The sequence below is a fragment of the Eschrichtius robustus genome, chromosome 1 (genome assembly GCF_028021215.1).
Source record: "Eschrichtius robustus isolate mEscRob2 chromosome 1, mEscRob2.pri, whole genome shotgun sequence".
NCBI classification, from domain to species: domain Eukaryota; kingdom Metazoa; phylum Chordata; class Mammalia; order Artiodactyla; family Eschrichtiidae; genus Eschrichtius; species Eschrichtius robustus.
Genome location: NC_090824.1, coordinates 76,888,816 through 76,913,741, shown reverse-complemented (window position 1 = coordinate 76,913,741; position 24,926 = coordinate 76,888,816). Strand labels below are relative to the sequence as shown.

Below are 24,926 nucleotides of genomic sequence, written 5' to 3'. Positions count from 1 at the left end.
TTGATATATCTTCTTGAAAATATATATACCTTTTGACCGGGGAATCCCACTGTTAGGAATTTATCCTAAAAATATACTGGCAATGAGAATGCAAGGATATATGCACAAGATGTTCATTGCAACATAATTTGTAACAGTAAAACACCTTGAAATAACTTAAATGCTCATGAATAAATTACAGTGTAGGAATAAATGAAATTCTATTCTACTACAAACAAAGACATGAGGCAAATCTTTATGTACTGATATGGGATGTCCAAGATAAAATATTAAGTGAAAAAAAGGAAATCACAGAACAGTCTGTATAGTATAACTCCACTGATAGAAAAAGGAAGAAAGATAATCATAGTATATAATATAAAAATGTGTAATAAAAAATTTCTATAAGAATTCACAAGAAAGTGTCAATAGCAAGTACCTTGGGGGAATAGAAGTGAGGTTGTGGGGAGAAGACATACTTTAGAAGACCTTTCCTTTTTTTTAATATGTACTTTTTGTATTGTCTGAATTCCTCACCAGAGTATGTTTTATTTTTATATTTAAAAAACTCATCAGTTCTGAGATGTGGAATTCTTGTCAAATTACAAGCTTAGTGCAATTTAAATAAGTGATACCTAGAAGAAATAAATTCATTTCCATAATTTATTTCACAGATAAGGACTGGAACATCAATTTCTTTGGCTCGCTGAATGTCGTGCTTTCAGGAATGAAAATGAAGGTGATCACAAGATATTATAGAATATTATATCTTCTTTTCAAAATTATCTTGGAAAAAAGAAGCTCTAACTCTTACAGACCTTTTTTTTAAACCACAGACCATGTAAAATTACTTTTTAATGTAACTAAATTGAGTCTTCACAATCAACTGCAGAAGTAGATTCCTAAAACTTACCAAGTTGGGAATAGAAAGAGCAAGAAAAAAAGCTGAGGAGTGAAAAGTAGAAAATGGGTACAGAAAATAGAATTAGAGAAGGGAGTAATGTCTCTTAGTATAAGCAGGAAAAGGGTGACTTTAGAGAAAGTCAGTTCCCACAGGAATACTATACCTAACAGCTGGCTGTGCTCCCCTGTGATGGAGTTCTGACTCGGGTCTGAAAAACAAACAATTGAAAAGAAAAGAAAAATGAATGACCAAAACAAATAATTTCTTAAAAATCAGCAACAAAAGTCAACCAAGGAAATAAGCAAAAAAAAAAAAAAAATCTATGATGCTCAAGAAACATTAAAATAAGGATATTAAAAATAGAACTATTATAAAAAAATAATCCCACAGCTTCCTCAAAAAATAAAACAACAGAATTACAATGTGACCCATGGTATACACCCAAAAAAATTGCTAACAGGGACTCAGATACTTGTACAACAATGTTTACAGCAGCATTATTCACAACAGTCAAAAGGTGGAAATAATCCAAGTGTCCTCCAAAGATGAATGGATAAACAAAATGTGGTACAGATGGTCCCTGATAAGATGGTTTGACTTAAGATTTTTCGGTTTTATGATGGTGCAAAAGCAATATGCATTCAGTTGAAACCATACTTTGGATTGTGAATATATACACACATACATGTGTGTATATATATACACACATGTATGTGTGTATATATATACACATATATGTATACATATATATATATACACACACATATGTATACACATATATACTTTTTTTTTTTTTTGGCTGCGCCGCACAGCATGCGGTATCTCATTTCTCCAACCATGGATCAAACCCTTGCACCCCGCAGTGGAAGCGCAGTCTTTTTTTTTTTTTTAACATCTTTATTGGAGTATAATTGCTTTACAATGGTGTGTTAGTTTCTGCTTTATAACAAAGTGAATCAGTTATACATATACATATGTTCCCATATCTCTTCCCTCTTGCATCTCCCTCCCTCCCACCCTCCCTATCCCACCCCTCTAGGTGGTCACAGAGCACAGAGCTGATCTCCCTGTGCTATGCGGTTGCTTCCCACTAGCTATCTATTTTACGTTTGGTAGTGTATATATGTCCACGCCACTCTCTCACTTTGGAAGCGCAGTCTTAATCACTGGACCGCCAGGGAAGTCCCTGGATTTTGAATTTTGATCTTTTCCTAGGTTAGTGGTTTGTAGTACAATACTCTCTTGTGATGCTGGGCAGCGCAGCGAGCCGCAGCTCCCAGTGAGCCACGCAATCAGGAGGATAAACAACCATTACAACCGTTCTGTTCTCTGCTTCCAGTATTCAATAAATTACATGAGATATTCAACACTTTGTTATAAAATAGTCTTTGTGTTAGATGATTTTGCCCAACTGTAGGCTAATATAAGTGTTCTGAGCATGTTTAAGGTAGGCTAGACTAAGCTATGACGTTCAGTAGGTTACGTGTAGTAAATGCACTTCGACTTAATATTTTCAATTTAGGAAGGGTTTATCAGGACGTAACCCTACTGTAAGTCGAAGAAGATCTATATATATATATACAATGGGATATTATTCAGCCATAAAAAGGAATCAAGTTCGGATACATGCTACAACATGCATAAACCTTGAAAATATCACACTATGGGAAATAAGCCAGAAGCAGAACAAATACTGTATGATTCCATTTATATGAAATATCTAGAAAAGGTAAATCGGCAAACTTATAGAGACAGAAAGTAGGTTAGAGGTTACCAGGGGCTGGGGGGTGTGGGGGGGAAATGGGGAGTGGGATGTTATTGCTTAATAAGTTGTAAAAAATTTTCTAAAATAGAACTGGAGGATATAAAATGGCGAGTCTCATCCATGTGCCCTCAGGAAGACAAAACTGAACTAAGAGGCTGATTTCCCATAAATGCCTGATTTATAGAAACAAAATTTTCTCAGATGATGGGGGCGTTGATCAGAGGTTGTCTCATATCAAACTTGGTAAGTTTTGCCAGAAGCATGAATAAGAGATGGCCCAGGTTGGGTTAGTCTCACAAAGTGGGCCGAACTGAGCTTTGTTTGTGTGACTAGACTGATTCTGTCTGCTCAGGAAGTTTTCAAGGCTGGTCTCTGTTTGTTTTTGATTTTAACTGACTCAAACTGAACTCTCCCCTCTTTACATTCCCTGACCATAAATACAACCTACCCCAAACTTTCACCAGACTCACCTGTAGCTTGCTACAGTTTGCTTGCCCCAAATTGCAATTCCTCTGCTATTCCTGAATAAATTCATCTTTTCCAGCTTGCCTCAAGTTCACCTCTTTATTTAGGTCAACAGAGAACAGAGTTTCTGTTTGGGGTGATGAGAAATTTCGGAAATAGTGGTAATGGTTGTACAACATTGTGAATATAATTACTGTCACTGAATTGTGCGCTAAAAAATGGTTAAAATGGCAAATTTTGTGTTATATATATTTTATTACAATAAAAAGTTAAACAAATAATCACATAAATTTGGCCAAGCAATATTAGTTCCATAAAGTAGAAGGATGATTCAGGGCCTATGACATGAATTACATTTTCTTTTTAATGACAAAGGAACATGTGGCCATAGCAGTGGCAAGTCAAGACATAAGTAAAGCACTCATTACTACTAGCAGATATGTTCTGATTTGACTTTAAGATAAAATGACTAAACTGGCTTTTATAAATATCTCTTTCTTCAGTAATCTATAATAAAATTAGTGACAATAAACCAAGTTCCTAATCCAAGAGATACTGACAGTCGCCATTTAACGACCAACCACTTGCTTATTTTAAAGGCTTGGAAAGCATTAAGGGCTAAATATGGAAAAGACTCTGAGCTGCACTTTCCTCAGAGAGTAAATCTTGGGCTTCCCTGGTGGCGCAGTGGTTAAGAATCCGCCTGCCAATGCAGGGGACACGGGTTCAAGCCCTGGTCTGGGAAGATCCCACATGCCACGGAGCAGCTAAGTCCGTGCGCCACAACTACTGAGCCTGTGCTCTAGAGCCCGTGAACCACAACTACTGAGCCCACATGCCACAACTACTGAAACCCGCACGCCTAGAGCCCATGCTCCTCAACAAGAGAAACCACCGTAATGAGAAGCCCACACACTGCAACGAAGAGTAGCCCCCACTCGCCGCGACTAGAGAAAGCCCACACGCAGCAACAAAGACCCAACGCAGCCAAAAATAAATGAATAAATAAATAAATTTTAAAAAAAAGAGTAAATCTCTTGAGATACTGAGGATTACATCTGGATTCCTTGAATGTGTTTAAGGAATAAAAATAATTTTAGACTGGGGGTCTATGAACAATGGGAAAAAAATTACATCCTCATTTTCACTAACCTCTAATTGAAGTTTAGTATTTTCTCCAAATATGATGTAGGCAACAAATTACATAAAAGTACCAGTGATTTTGTCAACAACAAATATCTGATATTTTCCTATCACATTATAGTTGTTGCATATATCTCATAATATCTTTTAGGTTCCACACTACTTTGAAATTATGGTAGTTATTAGAGGGGCTGCTAGCTTTAAGCAGGTTTAAAGACTGCCAAAGAGGTCCAAGATATAAAAAAGATAAAAAATTACTATTTGAAACAAAATTCAAATAACATTTTCCATGGTGTTTCTAAATATAAAATATATAAATATATATAATTAAATTAAACACTTTAAGCATCCCAGACAGAAAGAACCAATCAGAATACTAAACAAATTCTGATTTCTGATGTATATAGTCTATATTATAGTGGAAGAAATAAGGTAAAAACCTGATTCCTACAACTAAAGTTTTAAATGCTATGTGAGCATTTAATGATATATTTTTAGAAGATTTTCTTCATCTTAATTTGGTTTTAAAGAAGAGAAATTCCAAATTTTTAAAAGATACTTTCCCCAACATACTAGGAAAGTGAATTCCCAGTTTTTAATTTAAACTAGTTTTAATTCCTATCTAAATAAAGAATATGGGTTGTTCTTGAACATAAGACAAAAGTAGGACTAACAGTTCTATAGCATGTTAATGTATTAGATCGCTCTCTCTCTCCGCCCCCTCCTGTAGGGGGAAAATTGGGCCCTATCATTATAGAGAAACAGGTACATAATAACATGAAAGGAAGAGTACAGAAAGAATCATATAATTTCAGAACCAGAAGAAACTTGGTCATCATCTAGATCTACTCTAGTGATTCCAAAGGCAAAGTTGCAGGAGAGTTATCAGCATCATCTATTCTTCTCCCTAAAACTATATCCTTCTCAAGATTCTGATTCCCAGATACTGTCACTAATGGGAATGCCTTTATCTCTCAGGTGTGCTTTCAGAACAAAGTTGAGAACCTTGGATTTTAACACCTAAAGTTGAGAAGAATGCTTGGGTTAATGAGTGACCAAAGACACATCACACTACTGACAAAAGAGAAAGGTTGGAGATACAGTCTTTATGTTTGAGAACCTATGTTCGTGTTTCTCAATACTCTGTAATTCTAATTTTTCTTGCTCTAAAATAAAGTACAATAGCCTAAAACAAGTTATCTGGAATTGCCAGGGAATGTATCTATGAAAAAAAACAGAAAAACATCTCAGATAACTCAGACAGAATAGGTATGATTTTAGAGGGGGGTATATAAATGACTTTTTTTCTTAAAAAGAATTACCATCTTCTTCTTTTTTTTTTTCTTTTATTAACTTTTTCAAGGCTACTATCTTTAAAAAATTTTATTTATTTATTTATTTATTTTTGGCTGCATTGGGTCTTCATCACTGCGTGAGGGCTTTTCTCCAGTTGCGGCGCGCGGGCTTCTCATTGCGGTGGCTTCTCTTGTTGAGGAGCACAGGCTCTAGGAGCGTGGGCTTCAGTAGTTGTGGCACACGGGCTCAGTAGTTGTGGCTCACGGGTTCTAGAGCGCAGGCTCAGTAGTTGTGGCGCACGGGCTTAGTTACTCTGCGGCATGTGGGATCTTCCTGGACCAGGGCTCGAACCCATGTCCCCCTGCATTGGCAGGCAGATTCTTAACCACTGCACCACCAGGGAAGCCCAGAATTACCACCTTCTTTACTATATATTTCCTTGCCTTCTGAGCTGTGCATACATGATGTATGCGCATTTTCTAGTCAAGCCAGGACTCTTCCTTGAACACCCTCCTATACAGTCAGTCCTCTGTTTCCGGGGGTGTGGAACCCATGGATTTGGAGGGCCTACCGTACTACGCCATTTTATATAAGGGATTTGAGCATCTGCGGATTTTGGTATTCAAGGGTGCGGGGGGACGTCCTGGAACCAAACCCACCTGGATTCCGAGGGGCGACTGTATTTGAGATGAGTAGAAATAAGTCTACTGTATAGTTCCTCACAAGTTTTTTCATTTATTAATAATTAAAGGAATGCAGGGCAATCTTTACCTGATACTTATTTGGTTATATGAAGACTAACCTCAAGGACCTGCAAATAAAATGCTTCATTAATACATGTAAAAGCTGAAACAAGGGCAAATTTAAGGTCATGAACCCACCAGGATGAAACTAGCCATGCCTATAAAAAATCACAATTGGTAAATGGGTTTAAGTTGAAGGGCGTTTCTGGGCTGCAATCCAAATTGTGTATTCAACATGATAACAGTGCTCTGAGATGTGTCTGGGCACCTTTCTGTTGTCCTATGTCTGAACTCTCCCATTTAACATTTTTCCTGCCTGTGTCACTAATGAGGGCACACCCAAGTTTGCCTAATACTGGGAGTTGTCCTAAATATTACTCAAAAGGATACCTGTTTTAACCAAATTACTTCCTGTAATGGGAACAATGTGCCAATAATGTGACTATTTTAACCCTTTGATGGCCTTCCTAAATTAAGCCACTCCTAGGTCATAATACAACCAGATTATATACAAAAGCCTGTGATACTCTACAGGCAAAATGGTAGTTCAAGTTAAAAACAGAAACATAACACCTTTTCACAACAGGTAAACGCCATCGGAAAAATGAACTGAAACTATTTCCTTGTAACAGTAATGATATGGTAGTTTTACAAAATGGGCACTTGCTCAATATATTTAGTTTATCCTGGGCAAACGGTAAAGAACAGAGATTTTATTTAATTTCTTGCCATGTGCCTTGGAGCACAGAGAGAAAAAAATGATTGTGGGTGGTATTCACTTGCAAAACTGCCTCTATAAAAAGTTTTTCTGAAAAAAAAAAAAGTTTTTCTGAAGAGCCTTATTATCTTCCTTAGTTTCCCCATAGCAATAGTCTTTTCCTGAATTTCCTTTGATAATCGCTTCACCTACTATTCTTGGCAGAGAATTTGAAGCAAATAAAGCTAGCCTATATCTTGCATCTAAAACTCAGTGTAAAAGGTTTAAGTCTTCATTAAAGATAGATCAGTAATTTCATTAAAATAATGCAATCAATAGTGGAAACAGTTGCCTAAACATTTAGAAAAAGAAGTAGGCATGACCAAGGGCATATACATCGGGACAATTAGCTTATTATGCTACTGTCTATATTATCTAGACATACTACAAAAACTATTTAAAGATACCAGGACTTCCCTGGTGGTGCGATGGTTAAGAATCCGCCTGCCAATGCAGGGGACACGGGTTTGAGCCCTGGTCCGGAAAGATCCCACATGCTGTGGAGCAACTAAGCCCGTGCGCCACAACTACTGAGTCTGCGCTCTAGAACCTGCGAGCCACAACTAGAGAAAGCCTGCGTGCAGCGACGAAGAACCGACGCAACCAATAAATAAATAAATAAATAAATAAATAAATAAATAAATAAAATTTAAAAAGAAAGAAAGACACCAAATACCTGAAATCACCAGTCTTAACACATTTCTAATTTTCTGGACTCCAACTTTAAAAAAACCAAAGCAGCATCTTAAGAAGCCATTGTGACTCGGAATTAGGCAAAGATGATTAAAGATGGAACCAAAGACAATTACTCTAACATTCACATTTATTAGATTCTGCCTCTCTATTATGAGTAGGTTCTAATTTTGGTGGGAAACTTAAGAGGGAAAACAAGTTGAAATAAGGTAAAATTGGAAAAGCTTATCCTCCTTACATAGATTTTGAACTGACTGCAATGAAACTAGACAGACCTAAGAAAATTCACATGTGAGTAACTGGGTTTAAGTAAATAGATGGGTGAAGAAAATCAGGCAATTTTAGGCAAAGTAATTAAGCAATAAGATGGAAATGTAAAGCACTGCATACAAAAAGTTATTAAATCATTAGTTATTTATGCTTCAAGCCTACCCCATAAAGGGAAGTCAAAAGATCCTTATTTGAACTTTTAATATAATAGGAATATAATTTTTAAAAGGTATTTAGACGTATCTGTCAAAAAAAGATAGTTTCTGGGCTTCCCTGGTGGCGCAGTGGTTGAGAATCTGCCTGCCAATGCAGGGGACACGGGTTCGAGCCCTGGTCTGGGAAGATCCCACATGCCGCGGAGCGACTAGGCCCGTGAGCCACAACTACTGAGCCTGCGCGTCTGGAGCCTGTTCTCCGCAACAAGAGAGGCCGCGATAGTGAGAGGCCCGCGCACCGCGATGAAGAGTGGCCCCCACTTGCCGCAACTAGAGGAAGCCCTCGCACAGAAACGAAGACCCAACACAGCCATAAATAAATAAATAAATAAAATTTAAATAAATAAATAAATAAATAAAATTAAAAAAAAAAAAAAGATAGTTTCTGCTGGGATTTATAGTTTAGTCCAAACTATCTGCCATGTAAATGATTTGTGTAGACAGCTAACCAAGGAGAGAATAAGCAGGGGTAGCAGCACTGAACCATGGACTGTACTTCATGTATGGTGCATATTCCTTGTTATTAATAGGGGTTTGGGAAGAAAATGATTTGGAGCAGGAATGTTAAGTAAATTTGGCAAATCTATTTAATAGTCAAGTAGATTTCTATAATGTTTAATTTCTCAGACCCTCCAATATGCTAATGGCTACCTAACTAATCTCCAAAGAAGAATATAATATTCAGCATTCCTAAATATATCAGAAGAGATACCTTGCTTTTCACCAAACATCTTCTGTAATTAGTGTTCTATGGTATACACTTCGGGAAATGTTCAACTAATTCATATCAATATACTAAGGTTAAAAGAGAACTCCCTGAACCATCACTCCCATTTACTCATTCATTCACTCTGTAATACTCCCATTAAATCAGTATTTTCCAGATTTGCCTAGTCAAAAGAATCATCTAGAATATTTGTTAAACTACAAATCCCTGGGTCACATAACTAACCCTAACGACTTGATCTCATGGGAGGAGGCTGAGATTCTGCAGATTTATGAAGGGCCCCAGATGACTATTATAAAGTTTCATTCAACCATCCATCAGTTCAAATATTTGAGTGATTAATAAGTCCCAGGCATTGTTCTATGTGCTAGGGATAGAGCAGTAAGTAAAAAAAGACAAATGTCCTATTCTCACGCAGATATGGGAAGATAAAGTATAAAAGAAAATTAAAATGAACTTATTTACAAAACAGAAATAGAGTCACAGATGTAGAAAACAAACTTACGGTTACCAAGGGGGAAAGCGGGGGAGGGATAAATTGGGGGCTTGGGATTGACATATACACACTACTATATATAAAATAAATAACTAATAAGAACCTACTGTATAGCACAGGTAACTCTACTCAATACTCTGCAATGACCTATATGGGAAAAGAATCCAAAAAAGAGTGGGTATATGTATATGTATAACTGATTCAATTTGCTGTACACCTGCAACTAACAACATTTCAATCAACTATACTCCAATAAAAATTAATTTTAAAAAAAGAATAAAAGAAAATTAATAATCAAGATTCTTTTCTTTATAACACTAATCCAAAATTAAGGAGAGTGAATGGAGAGGCTATTTTGTTTATTTATTTTTTTCTTTTTGGAGAGGCTATTTTGGATTGGGTACACAGGGAACATCTTTCTGAGGAGGTAACCTTTAAGATGAGACTTGTATGTAAAGGAGACAAACATGTGAGGATCTGGACAAAGATTGATCAGGGCATAAGAGTAGCTACACAAAGGCCCTAGAATGGGAATAAGCTTGGCGTGTTTGGGAAACATTAACGTGGCTAAAACACAGTGAGTAGGAAAGTGGTTTTAAAAAAAAGAAAGAAAGAAAGGTTAGCAAATTAGGTAGCAGATACATCTTGCAGTATTGCAGACCATGGTAAAGAGTGTGAAGTTTATCCTAAAAATGATATGAAATAGTTGGAAGGTTTTCAATAGCAGCATGATAGGTCTGATTAACCTTTTAGAAGATGGAGACTGTTGGCTGAAGAGTGGATTGTGGAGGGAGCAAGAGCAGACATGGGGGAAACAAACAGCAGTCTACTGCAGAAATCTTAGAAAGATATGATCATGACTGTAGTGAAGGTGGTGAAAGCTGAGAGGTTGATGATATCTTCTGGAACGAGAGCTCATGAGTTAGTTTTCGAAGCTAATGTCCATTTTACTTTAAAATTTGTAGTTCTTTTCATATTTTTACTCAGTAAATATTTTTTGAGCACCTTCTACATGTGAAACACTGTTCTAATTACTAGAAATGCAGTAACAATATCCCTGCCATCAAAGAGCTTACATGTTAGTGGGGAAGAGACAAACAATAAACAAACAACATACGTGTTAAGAGTAATAAGAGTTATAAAACAAAAAAGAAAAGCAGAGTAAGAAGACAGAGGATTAGTGGGGGCATGGTTTGTGTGCCTATTTATAGTTTAGACACCGAATCTAAAAAAGGTCTCTCAGCTAATGTGATAATTTGACCAGAAACTTGAAGTGAGGCCTCTAGCCATACAAATACCTGTAGGAAGAACATTGCGGGCAGAGGGAACAGTTAGTGCAAAGACCCTGAAGCAGGTACATGTTGGCCTGTTCAATAAACAGCACGGAAGCGAAGTTACCAAACAGACGAGCAAGGTAAAAGTGAGAAGATGTGGGATAAGAGATGAATGTGTCTGTTGGCGGAGGGGCACAGATCATATGGGGCCTTGTAGGACATAGTAGGGACTTACCATTTTCCTTTGAGTGAGCTAAAAAGCCACTGGAAGGTTTTGATTTATGTTTTAACGTGACCACTCTAGCTGCTGTCTGGAGAATAGATTGCAGGAGGCAAGTGAGAAGGTAGAAAATAGTCAGAAGGCTTTCACAATGGTCCCAGAAAAGATAATGGTAGTGTGGATCAGCTCGGTGGTAGTGGAGGTGCTGAGAAGAGATTAGATGCTGGGTATGTTTCAATGGAAGGATTCACAAGATTAGTATGCTGATGGACTGGATATGGGGTAGAGGAGAAAGATAGGAGTCAAAGTTTTTTCCAAAGCAATTAGATGAACAGAGATGCCATTTTCTGAGCTGTGGAAGACTGGGAGAAGAGCAGTGCTGGTGATGAGTAATGCAGGTGGTGAAAGGAGGCCCTCTGTGATAGCTGTGCAGCTGTCCCGGAGAAAACACGAGGCATAAAGAAAAGACAACACAGGATTTGGAAGCAGATAAAGCTCAGGTGAGATCCCAGCTCTACCACATGTTATTCACGTAACTCTGGGAAAATGATATAATTTCTTAGCCTTAATTTACTATCTATGCAACAGGAATAAAACTACACCACAGAAAATTACTGTGAGGATTAGAGACGGTAGATAACGCATTAAATTTTAATTATAAAGATAACTGAGATGAGCCATGGAATGATCCTCAAGAGAAATAATAAAAATTGCAGTGCTGCAAATAATCACGGTAAAAATTAGAATTTAGGTAGCTGGAGCTATTTCTTGGAACTTTAAACATTTTGCAATTGTACAATAGTACTGAGGAAAATATAGAAGTAACGTGGGTGAACCCTTGGGTTCACTGGCTTAAAATTGTATGGGCACGTGGTATTAATAGTTTGATTCACCCAACTTATTTCAAAATTTGATACATTTATAGTTTGGAGTAAATATGCATTAACACATGATTTGAGATTTTTAGATAAGATAATTACAATAGTAATTACCCAAGAGTGCCTGTACTACATTCCCCATTCAAGTTTATTAATGACTTCAACTCAAACAAACAATAATAATTTAATTCAGTAAGTTTTAAAGACACCTAAAACTGTTAGATACTGTGAGGAATAAAAGAATGAGTATATTTCCTGACATTAAGACGCTCCTAATCTGGTGGAAGAGTCAAATTCAACATAAAAAACTATGAAAGAGGGACTTCCCTGGTGGCGCAGTAGTTAAGAATCCGCCTGCCAATGCAGGGTACACAGGTTCGATCCCTGGTCCGAGAAGATCCCACATACTGCATAGCAACTAAGCCTGTGCACCACAACTACTGAGCCTGCACTCAAGAGCCTCTGAGCCACAACTACTGAGCCCTCATGCCATAACTACTAAAGCCTGCACACCTAGAGTCTGCGTTCCGTAACAAGAGAAGCCACTGCAATGAGAAGCCTGAGCACCGCAACGAAGAGTAGCCCCCACTCGTCGCAACTAGAGAAGTTGCTGTGCGCAGCAACAAAGACCCAACGCAGCCAAAAATAAATAAATAAACAAATTAAATTTAAAAACTATAAAAGAACCCCTCCCCCACTCTGGGCATGAGAAAGTAAAGCAAAGCCCATGCAGTTATGGACAGAGTCAGGGCTGAAAGGGTAGAGATATTAGGAAGAGATAAAGATCACCTACCTAGGATGGTAAATATGGTTCCATTTTTACTATTTGAAAAAGTTTAGTAACCACACTATTTCACTTTTGTTATTTTTATATTTTGATTACTTCTGTAAGAATACAAGCATTCATAAATATTTATCATAATTTTACACTAAAAGTTTATTAAAATCATTTGTTCTAAACATCTTGGTAGGTTTTTATAACTGTGATTTTAGATTATCAGGATGTGATTCCACCTTCTCCCTACACCCCTACCATTAACCCTGTTACCTGGGAGTTGAAGCAGTTTATCAAATAGAATTTTCTTATGTCTGTTCTAGAATATCTGTAACATCTCTTCAAAACTCAATGATCTCTTTTTTAACAGGCTCAGAGCCTCTGCTTGGCAACAGTATCTAGCAAGATTAAAATCATTTATATTACATCTATTTTTAGTTTATGTTTTATTTATAGAGTGGCAAGCACTGCTGGTATTTCATTTGGTGATGAAGTTTCTTATATAAAGGAAAGCAGAAAAGCTCTGACAGTGTAGGAAAAAAAAAGAATGCAAAAATGATACATAAAAATGGAAAGATTATAAAGATAGTCTCTAAGTGACTCAATTTAGGGAAATTTTCCTACTATCATCATACCAAACCTGCACAGCAACCCTGTGAGGAAGAATTATTCCCATGTTCCAGAAGAAACTAGCTCAGAAAACAGAAATGATTTGCCCAATGTGGTAGAGCTGATAACCTGTGGTATTGCCTTTAGTGCTGCAAGGGTCCAAAGGAGAAGAGCAACATGGATTGAGGCAGTAGGAGCTTTAAGTAAAACTTTTAAAAACTTTAAAAATCATGGAGAACTCAAAATCATGGGAGAGGAATAAACACAGCACATGTCTGGGATCGTCTTGGAAGGGTTGGGTCCTATCAGGAAAAGTCTTGACATCTAAGGGAGATGAAAAACAACTAAAATTCTCTGTGTGGAAGTCTAAAAATAAAAGTGGTATTTTAGGTAAGAAAATAAGAATGCAATATGCAAATGAAATGAATGCCAGATTTATCAGAGATCAGCAGGCATGATCATTACTAGGCCACTGTAGTTTATCCATGTGCTAACACGCACCTCTAGCATGGTCTGTCTCTAGGTGGTTGTTATTATTAGTATTAGTTCAACCAATACTCTGAATGCTTACTCTGTGTCAGGTGCTGTGCTAGGCACTACAGATACCAAAAGAGTAACCCTTTGTTCTCAAGAATTTGGAGAGGAAATACGTAAATAATTATGAAAATAAAAATAATTGTTATAGTATAGGTACAAATACTGTGAGAATCAAAAAGGAAGGAAAACAAAATAAAGTGGTGATCAGGGATGGTGTCAAGGGGATAACTGAGCTAAATCTTGAAGGATGGGTAGTTTATCAAAAAGCAGAATGGGTGAGAGAAAATGGACAAGGGGAGACATTCTAGTCAGAGGGATTGACAATGAGGACATAGCTAATTGAGAAGTTCTGGAGATAACATAGGAAATATACACCTAATAATATACCTGTATACAATATTAGGTATATATTATACCTAATATATAACGGTATATAATGTTATATTAGTCTATAATACCATACATATAAATAAATGTATTGTACCTAGCATATAATATATACCTAATTGATAGGAAAGGAGATTTTAAAAATTGATTTAAAAAGTGGGTAAGATAAGAAGCAGAACCAGTCAGCATATATGTTTCCAACTTTTGATTCTTCCCCTTTCTCATTCATCAAATCCAGTCAATTGTGGCTTCCACACCAATCTCTTCTTTCCATTGCGCCGCCACCATTTAGAGTCTCATTCTTCACAGCCTGGACCATTAAAATAGTCAATTATTCTCCCTGCCACCGATTCTCCTATCGTCAAACAATCCTGCATTTTCCTCCTTATTAATTCTGCCTTTATCAGGTTGCTTTATTGTTTAAAATATAAACACTTTCAAAGATCTCCAAGTTAAAGTGCCGGGAGTGCCCAACCATTTTGTGAAGAGACGATCATTCTCACTTCTTGTTTATATATATCCTGACATCATGTGTGGGGTACTGATTCAAGTCCCTCCACGGAAAGGAAAGGGTTGCCTTTGCAGGCTCTGTCTCCCGCTCCTACTGTCAATTTTCAGGCTGGGAGTAGTAGTGGTAATGGTGGTGGCAGCAGAGGCTAATGGCTTAAACAGCCATAAATAGATCCCGGTTTACTTGTCTGAATCCCTTGGCTTATAGGATGAACTCCAAAAAACCTAATCCTGGCTTTCGAGTCCCTTTATAATCTAGCACTAGTTTACTCCTCTCTAACCTTATCACTTGCTGTTTCTAGTCATGAACTCCCTGCTCCACACTCTCTGGAATGCTTTGAGCCTTGATTCTAGACGCATGCATCTTTGTTTGTATCACTTTTTCATTGAAAATCTCCCTCTCTTTCGTCTCCACTTACCTGACTGCTTTACCTTTCAAAGGCCCAATTCAAATGCTTCTTCTTCCTTAGCCCCACCCTGAGGTTTAATCTTCTAAAAGGTTTAATCTTCCTCTGAACTGTTGGGTATATACTGCCTTGTATTGTCTTTTAATTAACCAACCTATTAATTCAACAAATAAGTTTTGTTAAAACTCTTCTAAAATATATGGGAGTAAATCCACTGGAAGTTGAAGAGCTCATCTGAGATGAACATGACTGTGATTTTAATGCAGTCTATAACACTTGGAAGATAGCAAAAATAATAGCAAAAAGCAGATTTAATGAAGCTCACAGTATAAAGATAAAGACAGTTTCTTAGACCAAATCCACAAACTGATTAGCCAAGAAAAGCATAAATGACAGAAGAGGGCAGTACTCACACAGTTAAAAATCACAGAAAAATCTCACCAAGAAGTGACAAAGAGGAAAAGATTGTTTGGGGATTGTTGCAAACATTCAAGAGATCGTTGATACCTTACGTCCTTCTTTGGATTTATGGATGATCCAAATTATTTTTCATGCACTGTAGACAAACATATTTCATGTTTTCTTCATTTTACAATAAAAGATGGTTTTGGAAGAATAAGGCCTGACCACATAGACTACCTCCTTAACAAAAAGGGAAGGGAATTGACCCAAACATTCAAATTCTAAGGAGCTACAGAGCTAAGGAACTAAGGAGCTGAAGCTTTGCATTATGGGGACTAAGAGGATATGGTAAACATTTCTGATACTTTAAGAGTCTTTATTGATTTTATGTCATTGGTAAAAGGACAACTGCTTAATGCAAGGTGAATTTAATTTTCTAGATTTTCAAACATACAGAGAAATTAAAATAGAAACTACTGTACATGCTGCAATTTAAAAAGTCTGTTTCTAGTGTGTATGTATGTGAATATACACATGAACACATACATATATATGTTTTGATTATTAGTAAATGTGTAATGATCTTCTATAATTTAAAAAAATATATAAATATGGAATCTTACAGTATGCAATCTTTTATTTTGAGACTGGCTTCTTTCATTCAGCATAAAAGGCCTTGGAGATTCATGCAAGTTGTTTCATGTATCAGTACTTAGTCCCTTTATTTAAAAACATTTTACTGAGATACACTTTACATACCATGTAATTCACCCACTTCGTATTCAATTCAATGTTTCTTAATATATTTACATTGTTGTGCAACTGTCACCACAATCTAATTTTACATTTTGGTTCCCCTGTCCCCTTCCAAGAATCCCTGTACCCATTAGCAGTCAATCTCCATTTCACTCCCACCTTGCCCAGTCCACAGGAACCGCGAATCTACTTTTTTTGTCTCCATAAATTTGCCTATTCTGGACATTTCATATAAATGAAATCATATGTGGTCTTTTGTGACTGGCTTCTTTCATTTTGCATAACATTCTCAAGGTTCTTCTGTATAGTAGCAACGCATCTGTACTTCATTTGTTTTTACTGCCAGATAATACCCCATTATATGGATATACCACATTTTATTTATCTATTTATCACTTAGTGGACATTTGGGTTGTTTCTATCATTGGGGCTATCATGGATAATGCTGCAATGAACATTCCTGTACTATTTCTTGTGTGGACATATATTCTCATTTTGAGTATATACCTAGAAGTGGAACTGCAAGATCATATGGTAACTCTATATTTAACTTCTTGAAGGACTGCCAAACTGTTTTCCAAAGTGGTTGCACCATTTTATGTTCCCACCATAAGTATATAAGGGTTTCAATTTTTCCACATCCTTGTCAACACTTTTTATTGTCCATCTTTTTTATCAGAACCATCCTAGTGGATGTGAAGTGGCACCTCATTGTGGTTTTGATGTGCATTTCCCTGATGACTAATGTGCTTAAATGTGCTTACTGGCACTTTTTCCTCTCCTCATCTCCATTTGGAAAGCTCTTACCTCTTTTTCCTCCCACAATTTTGAGGTTTTGCTTTGACTTATTTAGTACTTTTACATCATAAATATTATTGAATTGTTCCCTGAAGTATGTCCCTTTTGATTAGAGTCCTTACTTAGCATTTATATAACATTCCCAAAGAGTCTGTCATTTTCCACTTTTTCTATCCCTTTCATTTTTATTTGGTTAAAAACCTTTCTTAAATATTCTCAGAGAGGTTAAGCGGGTAATACACTCTCTAAAGTTACATTTATGACATAGTTCCCCCTTGTAGAGGGGATGATATCTTCACTGGAAATGGGGATTTCTGATTATAGCATTTTTCTCTTGGTAATCTGTGGATACTCTTCCACTGCCTCCTAATTCCCAGTGTTGTGGATTAGAATTCTGATGTGAGCCTTATACTTTATAGGTATACCATGTTCTGTCTGGAAGCCTCCAAAATGAATCCCTGGAGTTCAAAAACTTTACCAGGATAAGCCTAGGTGTGTTTTTTTCAACACTGATCTTTCCTGGAACATCAATCTGCATAATGAACTCTTTCTTTATCTCAGGAAAAATTTTTTTATTTATTTCATTACTGCTTCTCTTCCATTTGTTCCTTTTTCTGTAAATTATATTAGCCACGTTAGGTGTCCTGAATCTATTCTCCAAGTCTCTTACTTTTTTTCAATCTATTTGTATTTTTGGCTCTGGGCTTTGACTCTTCCAGGCCATTAAATGATCATATTCAATCCTTTATTCGATAATTATGTACTGGGTGCTTACCATGTGAAAGACTGTGTTCTAGACATTGGGCATTGACAAAAGATCAGCAGGTATACAAGAGAAAATATTCCTGCTCTTATTGTGCTTACATTTTAGTGGAGATTTTTTTTTAAAGTGTATGTGCCTGGATTGAAAGTCAGGTGGTAATAAGTATTTAGATGGGAAATCATATTTTTGCTCCATAATTTTTTTTTTGTACTTCACTTGAACCTCCTTAAGTGCTCCTATTGTTTATTATTTTCATATTCAAGTTACTGTCTCCTCTGGCATTTCTATTTAGTTGGTCTACTGCATTGTTTAAGTGCTTTTTCTCTTTCTGGTTGCCTGGCTTCCCCAGATGAGTACTTTTTCTTTGTTACTTCAGAGGGGCTTAGGTTTCATTGTTGGAGGACCACAGGTAGGAGCAGTCTCAAGAGAACAGAAAGACAAAGCAGCCTCTACGCCTGTAGATGGGCAGGGCAGCAGGCCAGCTGCCAGCCCTGTGGAGGCCCAGGAGGAAGGCTCCCGGCTCTCAGGTCTCCTTACATCTCCCATCCTCAGGGATAGGGAGATAGCAGTCCCTGCCTCTTTCCCTTTCTCCCCACTAGGGGAGTCCATGGATCTCTACCAAGCCGAGCTCTTTTCTGGATCTGCCATTCTTATCCTCACCCTGAGGATCTTCCAGCCCTTGAGGAACAAGTCCTGGGTCAGCTCTCCCTGATAGAGCTCCCACAGAGCTCAGGCCTCACTTGCATCTAACTGTTCATCAGGTCCAGGGGTCATCTGGCTCAAGAGTGGCAGATACAGGCTGGAATTAGTAACAGAAGGATAGGGAGATTTCACCTTCCCAGAACCCTTTCTGAAAAGTAAGTCCTGGTTACAGACTAATCCTTAAAAACATTCAAATCTTGGCAAAGAAGTCAACACTTTAAAAAGCCTCTGTGAGGTCCAGAGGGTTGTATCATGTTCAGCTACTGCCCTAAATGTTAAACTCTGAGAAATAAGGAAGACCTTAATGTTAGTTGGATTTAAAGGATATTGACTAGATGGATGAATCTCAGTTATGTTTTATAAAAGCAGTCAGACAAAAGAAAGTACATACTGTATGATTCCATTCACATAAAATTATGGAAAATGAAAACTAATGTACTATAGTGACAGAAAGCAGATCAGTGGTTGCCTGGGGGCCAGGGAATTAGGTGAGTGGGTTATAAAAGGGTAAGAAGAAACTTTTGCAGGTGATGAAAATGTTATCTTGGCTATAATTGTTACAGGAGTGTTATGTTAAAACTCATCAAACTGTACACTTTAAATATGTGCAGTTTATTTTATGTCAATTATACCTGAACAAAACTTTAAAAGAAGTGTTTTGTTTGTTTTTTGGGTTTTTTTTGGCCGCGCCCTGTGGTTTGCAGAATCTTAGTTCCCCAACCAGGGATCGAACCCGTGTTCCCTGTGGTGGAAGTGCAGAGTCCTAACCCCTGGACCACCAGGGAATTCCCAAAAGAAGTACTGACTGGGAAAAACATTTGTAATTTATATCACTAAGGGTTGATATCCCTAAGTATAAAGAAAATCTAAAAATAAGGAAAAACACTAACAGGTAAGAGAAATGAACAGAAAGTTACTGAGCTTTTGAGAGTTTGAAATTTTCCATAATAAAAAATATAATATAATATAATTTTCAAAATATAATATAATTTTCAAAAAAATATTAAAACACTGTCCCTCACCCTCGTACAATACACAATACAACTGAAGAGATACAAATATACTTACAAAGCTATCGCATGTTTGGAGCACAATGCAACATATATTTGAGTGGTGATGAATACTGAATGATGAAATGATCAAAGCTGGGGTAGAGGATCAGGCAAGTCATCCTGGAGGAAATGAGTATGAGCCTAGTCTTGAGGTAATGTGGGTTTGTGTAATTTTTTAATGGCAAACAGGGAGTAGAAAGCAGAAGAGAGTTCATATGAAGAAAAATATATGGACAAAGGCAATGTGGTGGTGGAAAGATGAACATAGCTTCTGAAAAGGACTCGGTTCACCATTTCTCATACAACCATGGAAATCTCTTGTCACAAAAAGGTTGTATGATGCAGTGTAAAGAACACACAGGAAAGGAAATGAGATCCAGTTCAGTGTATGAGGGATTGGAATGGATCAAAATCATTTATGTTATTTATGTACCACATTCAATCTTTGCCGTGTCTATGCTCTATCTATATTAGTATTTTTCTTTAAACAGACTTGTGTTTTTACCTAGATTCATTCTAAGTAATAAGATCCATGAAATGAAATATTACAGTTTTTTCTAATATACTAAAATAAACACATCTTTCATGCCTTTAGCAGTATATTTATTCTTAAAGTTATATTAAAATTTAATTCTTTCACTTACTCCATATACTCATTTTTCTCCCTGCCAATAACCCTTAGTTTTTAAGGTTCCTATTCCCCTCTCACTGATAAGGTGCATCTCCCTTGAAAGTGGAGGAGTGGAGGGCTACTAAAAGACTGTCAGATTGAGCCAGGTTCCTTACCTGTTCATATCTCTCAATTTTTAGCATCGTTTGAAAGAATATCCTACATTTGGAAATATTCTACACCAAATAAAAAAGCAATCCAACACATGAAACTTAGAAGCAACAAGTAACTTTCAATTAATTTTGAAAAATCCACGAAGACAAAAGAAATAGAACCTAAGAAGCATTAGTAACTATTGAGAAAATAGAGCAGCCTACTTCAGAAAACATAACATGTTTAAATGTGTGTTGGAAGTACAGAGACAGTGTGGTGTGATGAAAAGAAAAACGGTTTTAAGGTCACAGAGACCTTACTTTGAATTCCACATTTACCACTTAAATAAACTACTTAAATTTCTTGGCACTTCACTTTCCTCATCTCTAAAATGGTGATAATGGTTACCTGTCCTGGTTGTTGTGAGGATTAAATAAGCCAATATTTGTAAAGCATCTGGCATACAGTAGGTGTTCAACAATTATTACTATAGTACTGATGACATTTTTAATGTAAAATTGTTTCCTCTTTCAACCTGGCAAAATCAAGAGATGCTACAGTCTTTAAACTTACCAGCTTATAATCAATTTTGTAACCTATGCTGTATGTCCAAATTCAGTTGGAACTTTGAAAACCTTTTGAATATTTTACAATATGCTAAAATTACACTCAGTAAGTTTTTATAATCCTAAACTACATGTTGCTTTGAGTATAGAATATAAAAATATTAAGCAATATGTATGTATATATATTTTGGAGAAATTTTATCTTTATCAATTTAAACCAGTTCTACTCTGGTATATTTCCTTTTTCTTTTTTTTTTTTTTGCCACACCACCCTGCCTGTGGGATCTTAGTTCCCTGACCAGGGATGGAAACCACGCCCCTTGCATTGGAAGTGTGAAGTCTTAACCAGTGGACTGCCAGGGAAGTCCCTGGTATATTTCCTGTGGGGCAAAGCATGGAGTCTTTTTTTTTTTTTTTAAATAAATAAATAAATTTAAAAAGAAAGAATATAAACATAATTTTATTTTCTCCCATTCTTTAAAAAAAACAAAACAAAAACCTCTTGTCTTCCACTGGACAAATTGGGAACAATCTGAACATTGAAAATAATCATTATCCTAACTAGTTGTAATACAAAACATAAATAAAAACCTTAAGCCCATAATGATACTCAAAAACAAGGAAGAATTAAAACAAAACAAAAAACCTCCTTGGTCACTACTGTGGCACCTACTCCATAACTTTTTACTCTGAAAATACAGGAAAATAATTAAGGTTTATCCAGCCTGATTAAGATGAACTTCAGCTCAAAAGCATGGAGTGTTAATCACTGGGCCGCCAGGGAAATCCCTGGTATATATTCTATGCGGCAAAAGTAGCTGAGTACACAGAGGGTCAGTATGTTAAGCAAGAAAAATCTGGGAAGCGAGAGATTCTAAAAAAATCGGTAATAAATTGTGAACCACTATATTGTACACCTGTAACTTATGTAATACTGTACATCAACTATACTTCAACCGAAACACTCTAAATAAACAAAAAATTGGTGACAACAGTATTGAAATGGGGAACGAAAGTGTTGTCACTTTCATTGTCTGTGCATAACATGAATATGACAAAGAAGGGTTAATGATCTAAACAAAGTTTTACGATGTACAGAACTGAAGGCAATCAGTCTCAAATTTGTATTGTATTAAGGTCTTAGATAGAGTTAAAAATAAAGATGGTGAAAAGAATTGGGAAGATATTTCGGGAGGTGTTAGTCTTTCTGACAATGATGGAATATTGGGGGGCGGGGCGAGAGGCAGAAAAACATGCCTCATGAAGCCGAGTTTAAGGATAAACTTTTGACCCTGAGATTTCAAAACATGCCGATCTGAATTTCTGTTAGTTGTGTTGGTAAAAAAAAAAAAAAAAAAAAAAAACCCATGTGAATAGTTAAAAAGCTTTTAAATCTTTACTATAGAAAAGATTTTTTTATCAATACAAAGAAGCTCTTCAGTTGTCTATTTCAACTTATTTTAATATTAGTAAATAAAAAGGTAGCCATATCACCTTCCTTAGGACATAAGCTTTCACGGGTAACAAGCAGAACTAATGTTTAGGTAACAGTTTAACATCTTGAGGGTTCTTAATAAAATTTAAACTCCATTTAACATGAAATCTCTCTCCATAGTATGCACTCATGCCATTTGGATTACTAAGAGTTAATGTTTGGAGATGCTGTTCAATACCAATATGAAGTTCCCTTCTTTTCTGTTATAGGTTCGTCTCTGAAAATTTCCTTATAAATCTTTCAATCTGCTATCTGTATCACGTGAAGGCAAGTCCAACAGTTAAAATCTGCCCAATCCATAGACACTATAAGATCTGATGAGGGAATTCCCTGGTGGTCTAGTGGTTAGGACTCGGCGCTTTCACTGCGGAGGCCCAGGTTCAACCCCTGGTTGGGGGACTAAAATCCCACAAGCCGCACAGTGTGGTCAAAAAAAAAAAAAAAAAAAAAAAAAAAAAAATCTGATGAGTGAGGGAGAAGATCTGGAACAATTATTATACAGAAATATTTAAGCTCAATAAATATTTAAATAAATGAATGAATTTAACATTTATACCTGATTAAGTAAACGCAATAAACAGTAAAACTCTTGCATTATTCCTGTAAAAAAAAATCACAGAGTTCATAATGTTTACATCAAACCCTATGACCCATGCCCATTAAGAGATAAAGCAACTTTCTCTTATTTTCCAAAAGCCAGGACTTGGCATCATGGTGAGATGGGAAGCACATAAAATTTAGTAATTTTGAACACAGGCTCTGCTACTACTCACCATGTAGCTTTAGGCAAGTTGCTGTCAACAGCCTCAGTTCGTTATCTCTAAAAAGGTAATAACAGGGACTTCCCTGGTGGCGCAGTGGTTGACTCCCCAGCTCCCAATGCAGAGGGCCCGGGCTCGATCCCTGGTCAGGGAACTAGATTCCACATGCATGCTGCAACTAAGAGCCAGCGAGCCACAACTAAGGAGCCCTCATGCCGCCACTTAGACCCGGCACAACCAAATAAATAAAAGAAATATTAAAAAAAAAACCCCACCATAACAGGGATTAAAAAAAAAAAGGCAATAACACCCACTATCCCACAGAGTGGGGAGAGGATAAAATTGATTAACACTTCACTAAGCAGCCTCAGCCCTTAGCTCTCTTTACCACATGACCAATGTGCTAACTACTTTAAACTTCTGTCTCCCACATGCTCTCCACCTTCCTCTTATTCCTTCTAATTGTTCCTACTGCTTGCAATCTCCTTGCCTAGACCTCCCGTCAAGAATCAGTTGTGTCCTGTCCTCTGAGATACCAGTCCAGGGTCCCCTCTGGGCAATTTTATAATCCTCTCCAGAATTTGTTATCCAAAGCGGTTTCTTTTTGTTCTTATTAAACCATTAATCACAATATAATAAGTAAATGGTAGCTCTTATTTTTGAGTGTTGTGTCACACACGTGTTAAGTGCTTTATGTTCATTTTCCCATTAATTCACAACCACCCTGTGAAGTAAGTAGTACTGTTATTCCCTTTATCAATGAGTAAAGTAAGGCTTAGAAAAGTTAAATAACTTGCCCAAAGTCACTCAAGTAATAATTAATACAAATTATCACTGCTCCTAATTAATAATAATTAGTAGGACTGGGATTCAAAGCCAGGTGCATGGCTCCAAAGCCATTCTGCTGCCTGTGGTGGGGAACTTATACTTCCTTTGCCTTTGTAGCCTTAGGAAAAAAGTACACCTGGCATGAACATGTGTTTAGTGAATAAAAAAAAGGAAAAGAACAAGTCTGTACACTGAATTGCCTATTATGTGTAATTCACCTGGACGTGGAGGTACAAAATTATCCAACGAGATCTACACCCTCAAGGAGCCTATCTGGGAGAGAGACTAGTGAACAGGTGATTGCAATACAGTGTGGTACATGCTATTTCTATGGACAGGCTTCAGAGAAAACATAGGAGAGGGCACCTAAACTGGACGGGGAGGAGGAATATAGTCAAGAAAGATGTTAGGTTAAGTCTGAGTTTCTGCTTTTCCCTTCAAAACCAAAATTAAGTAGGATTTTACTAGACTCACATTCTAGTAGCTGGCATGGCAGGGATGAATGTACTTTTTTTAAAAACTGAAGTATAGTTGACTTACAATATTATATTAGTTTCAGGTGTACAACATAGTGATTTGATATTTTTATACATTACAGAAGTTTCACCACAACGTACATCTTTTTAAAATTAGTTTAGATTATGTCTACATTTATATTTCTATTTTATCTCAAATTACCTGTCTAGTTCAAATAAATCTCATCTTCTAAAAAACACATTTTAAAGGATGATGTGTTTTCTAACTATGTTCAATTTATATGATAGTACATCATATTTTTCTCTCCTCACAAAGAAGGAGAAACAATAAAAAAAGTGACTGGTTCCGTAACTGGCTAGTATGAGAAGTGCTTGCAACAAAACCACGATCCATTTAGGACTTTAACTCAGAAGAAGAAGCGGCTACAACTTATCACATCTCAAGCAACTGCTCCAAAACCACTATCTATCCTCAAGAACATTTCACTCCTAAGCAAAAACCAAAACAAAACCA

General features: G+C 36.6%; 1 protein-coding gene across 3 annotated transcripts in view; it reads right to left on the bottom strand.

Moving 5' to 3' along the window:
* Positions 1-24,926, bottom strand: part of SLC12A6 (solute carrier family 12 member 6) — an 87,552-nt gene that overhangs the window by 41,991 nt on the left and 20,635 nt on the right. For 2 of the 3 annotated variants that reach the window (XM_068548629.1, XM_068548644.1), the window contains exon 2: positions 1,047-1,091. The exons of the other annotated variant lie outside the window; for it this stretch is intronic. In XM_068548629.1, the coding sequence (XP_068404730.1) occupies positions 1,047-1,091 (45 nt within the window). The remainder of the gene's footprint in view (positions 1-1,046; positions 1,092-24,926) is intronic. 3 annotated transcript variants of the gene reach the window in all.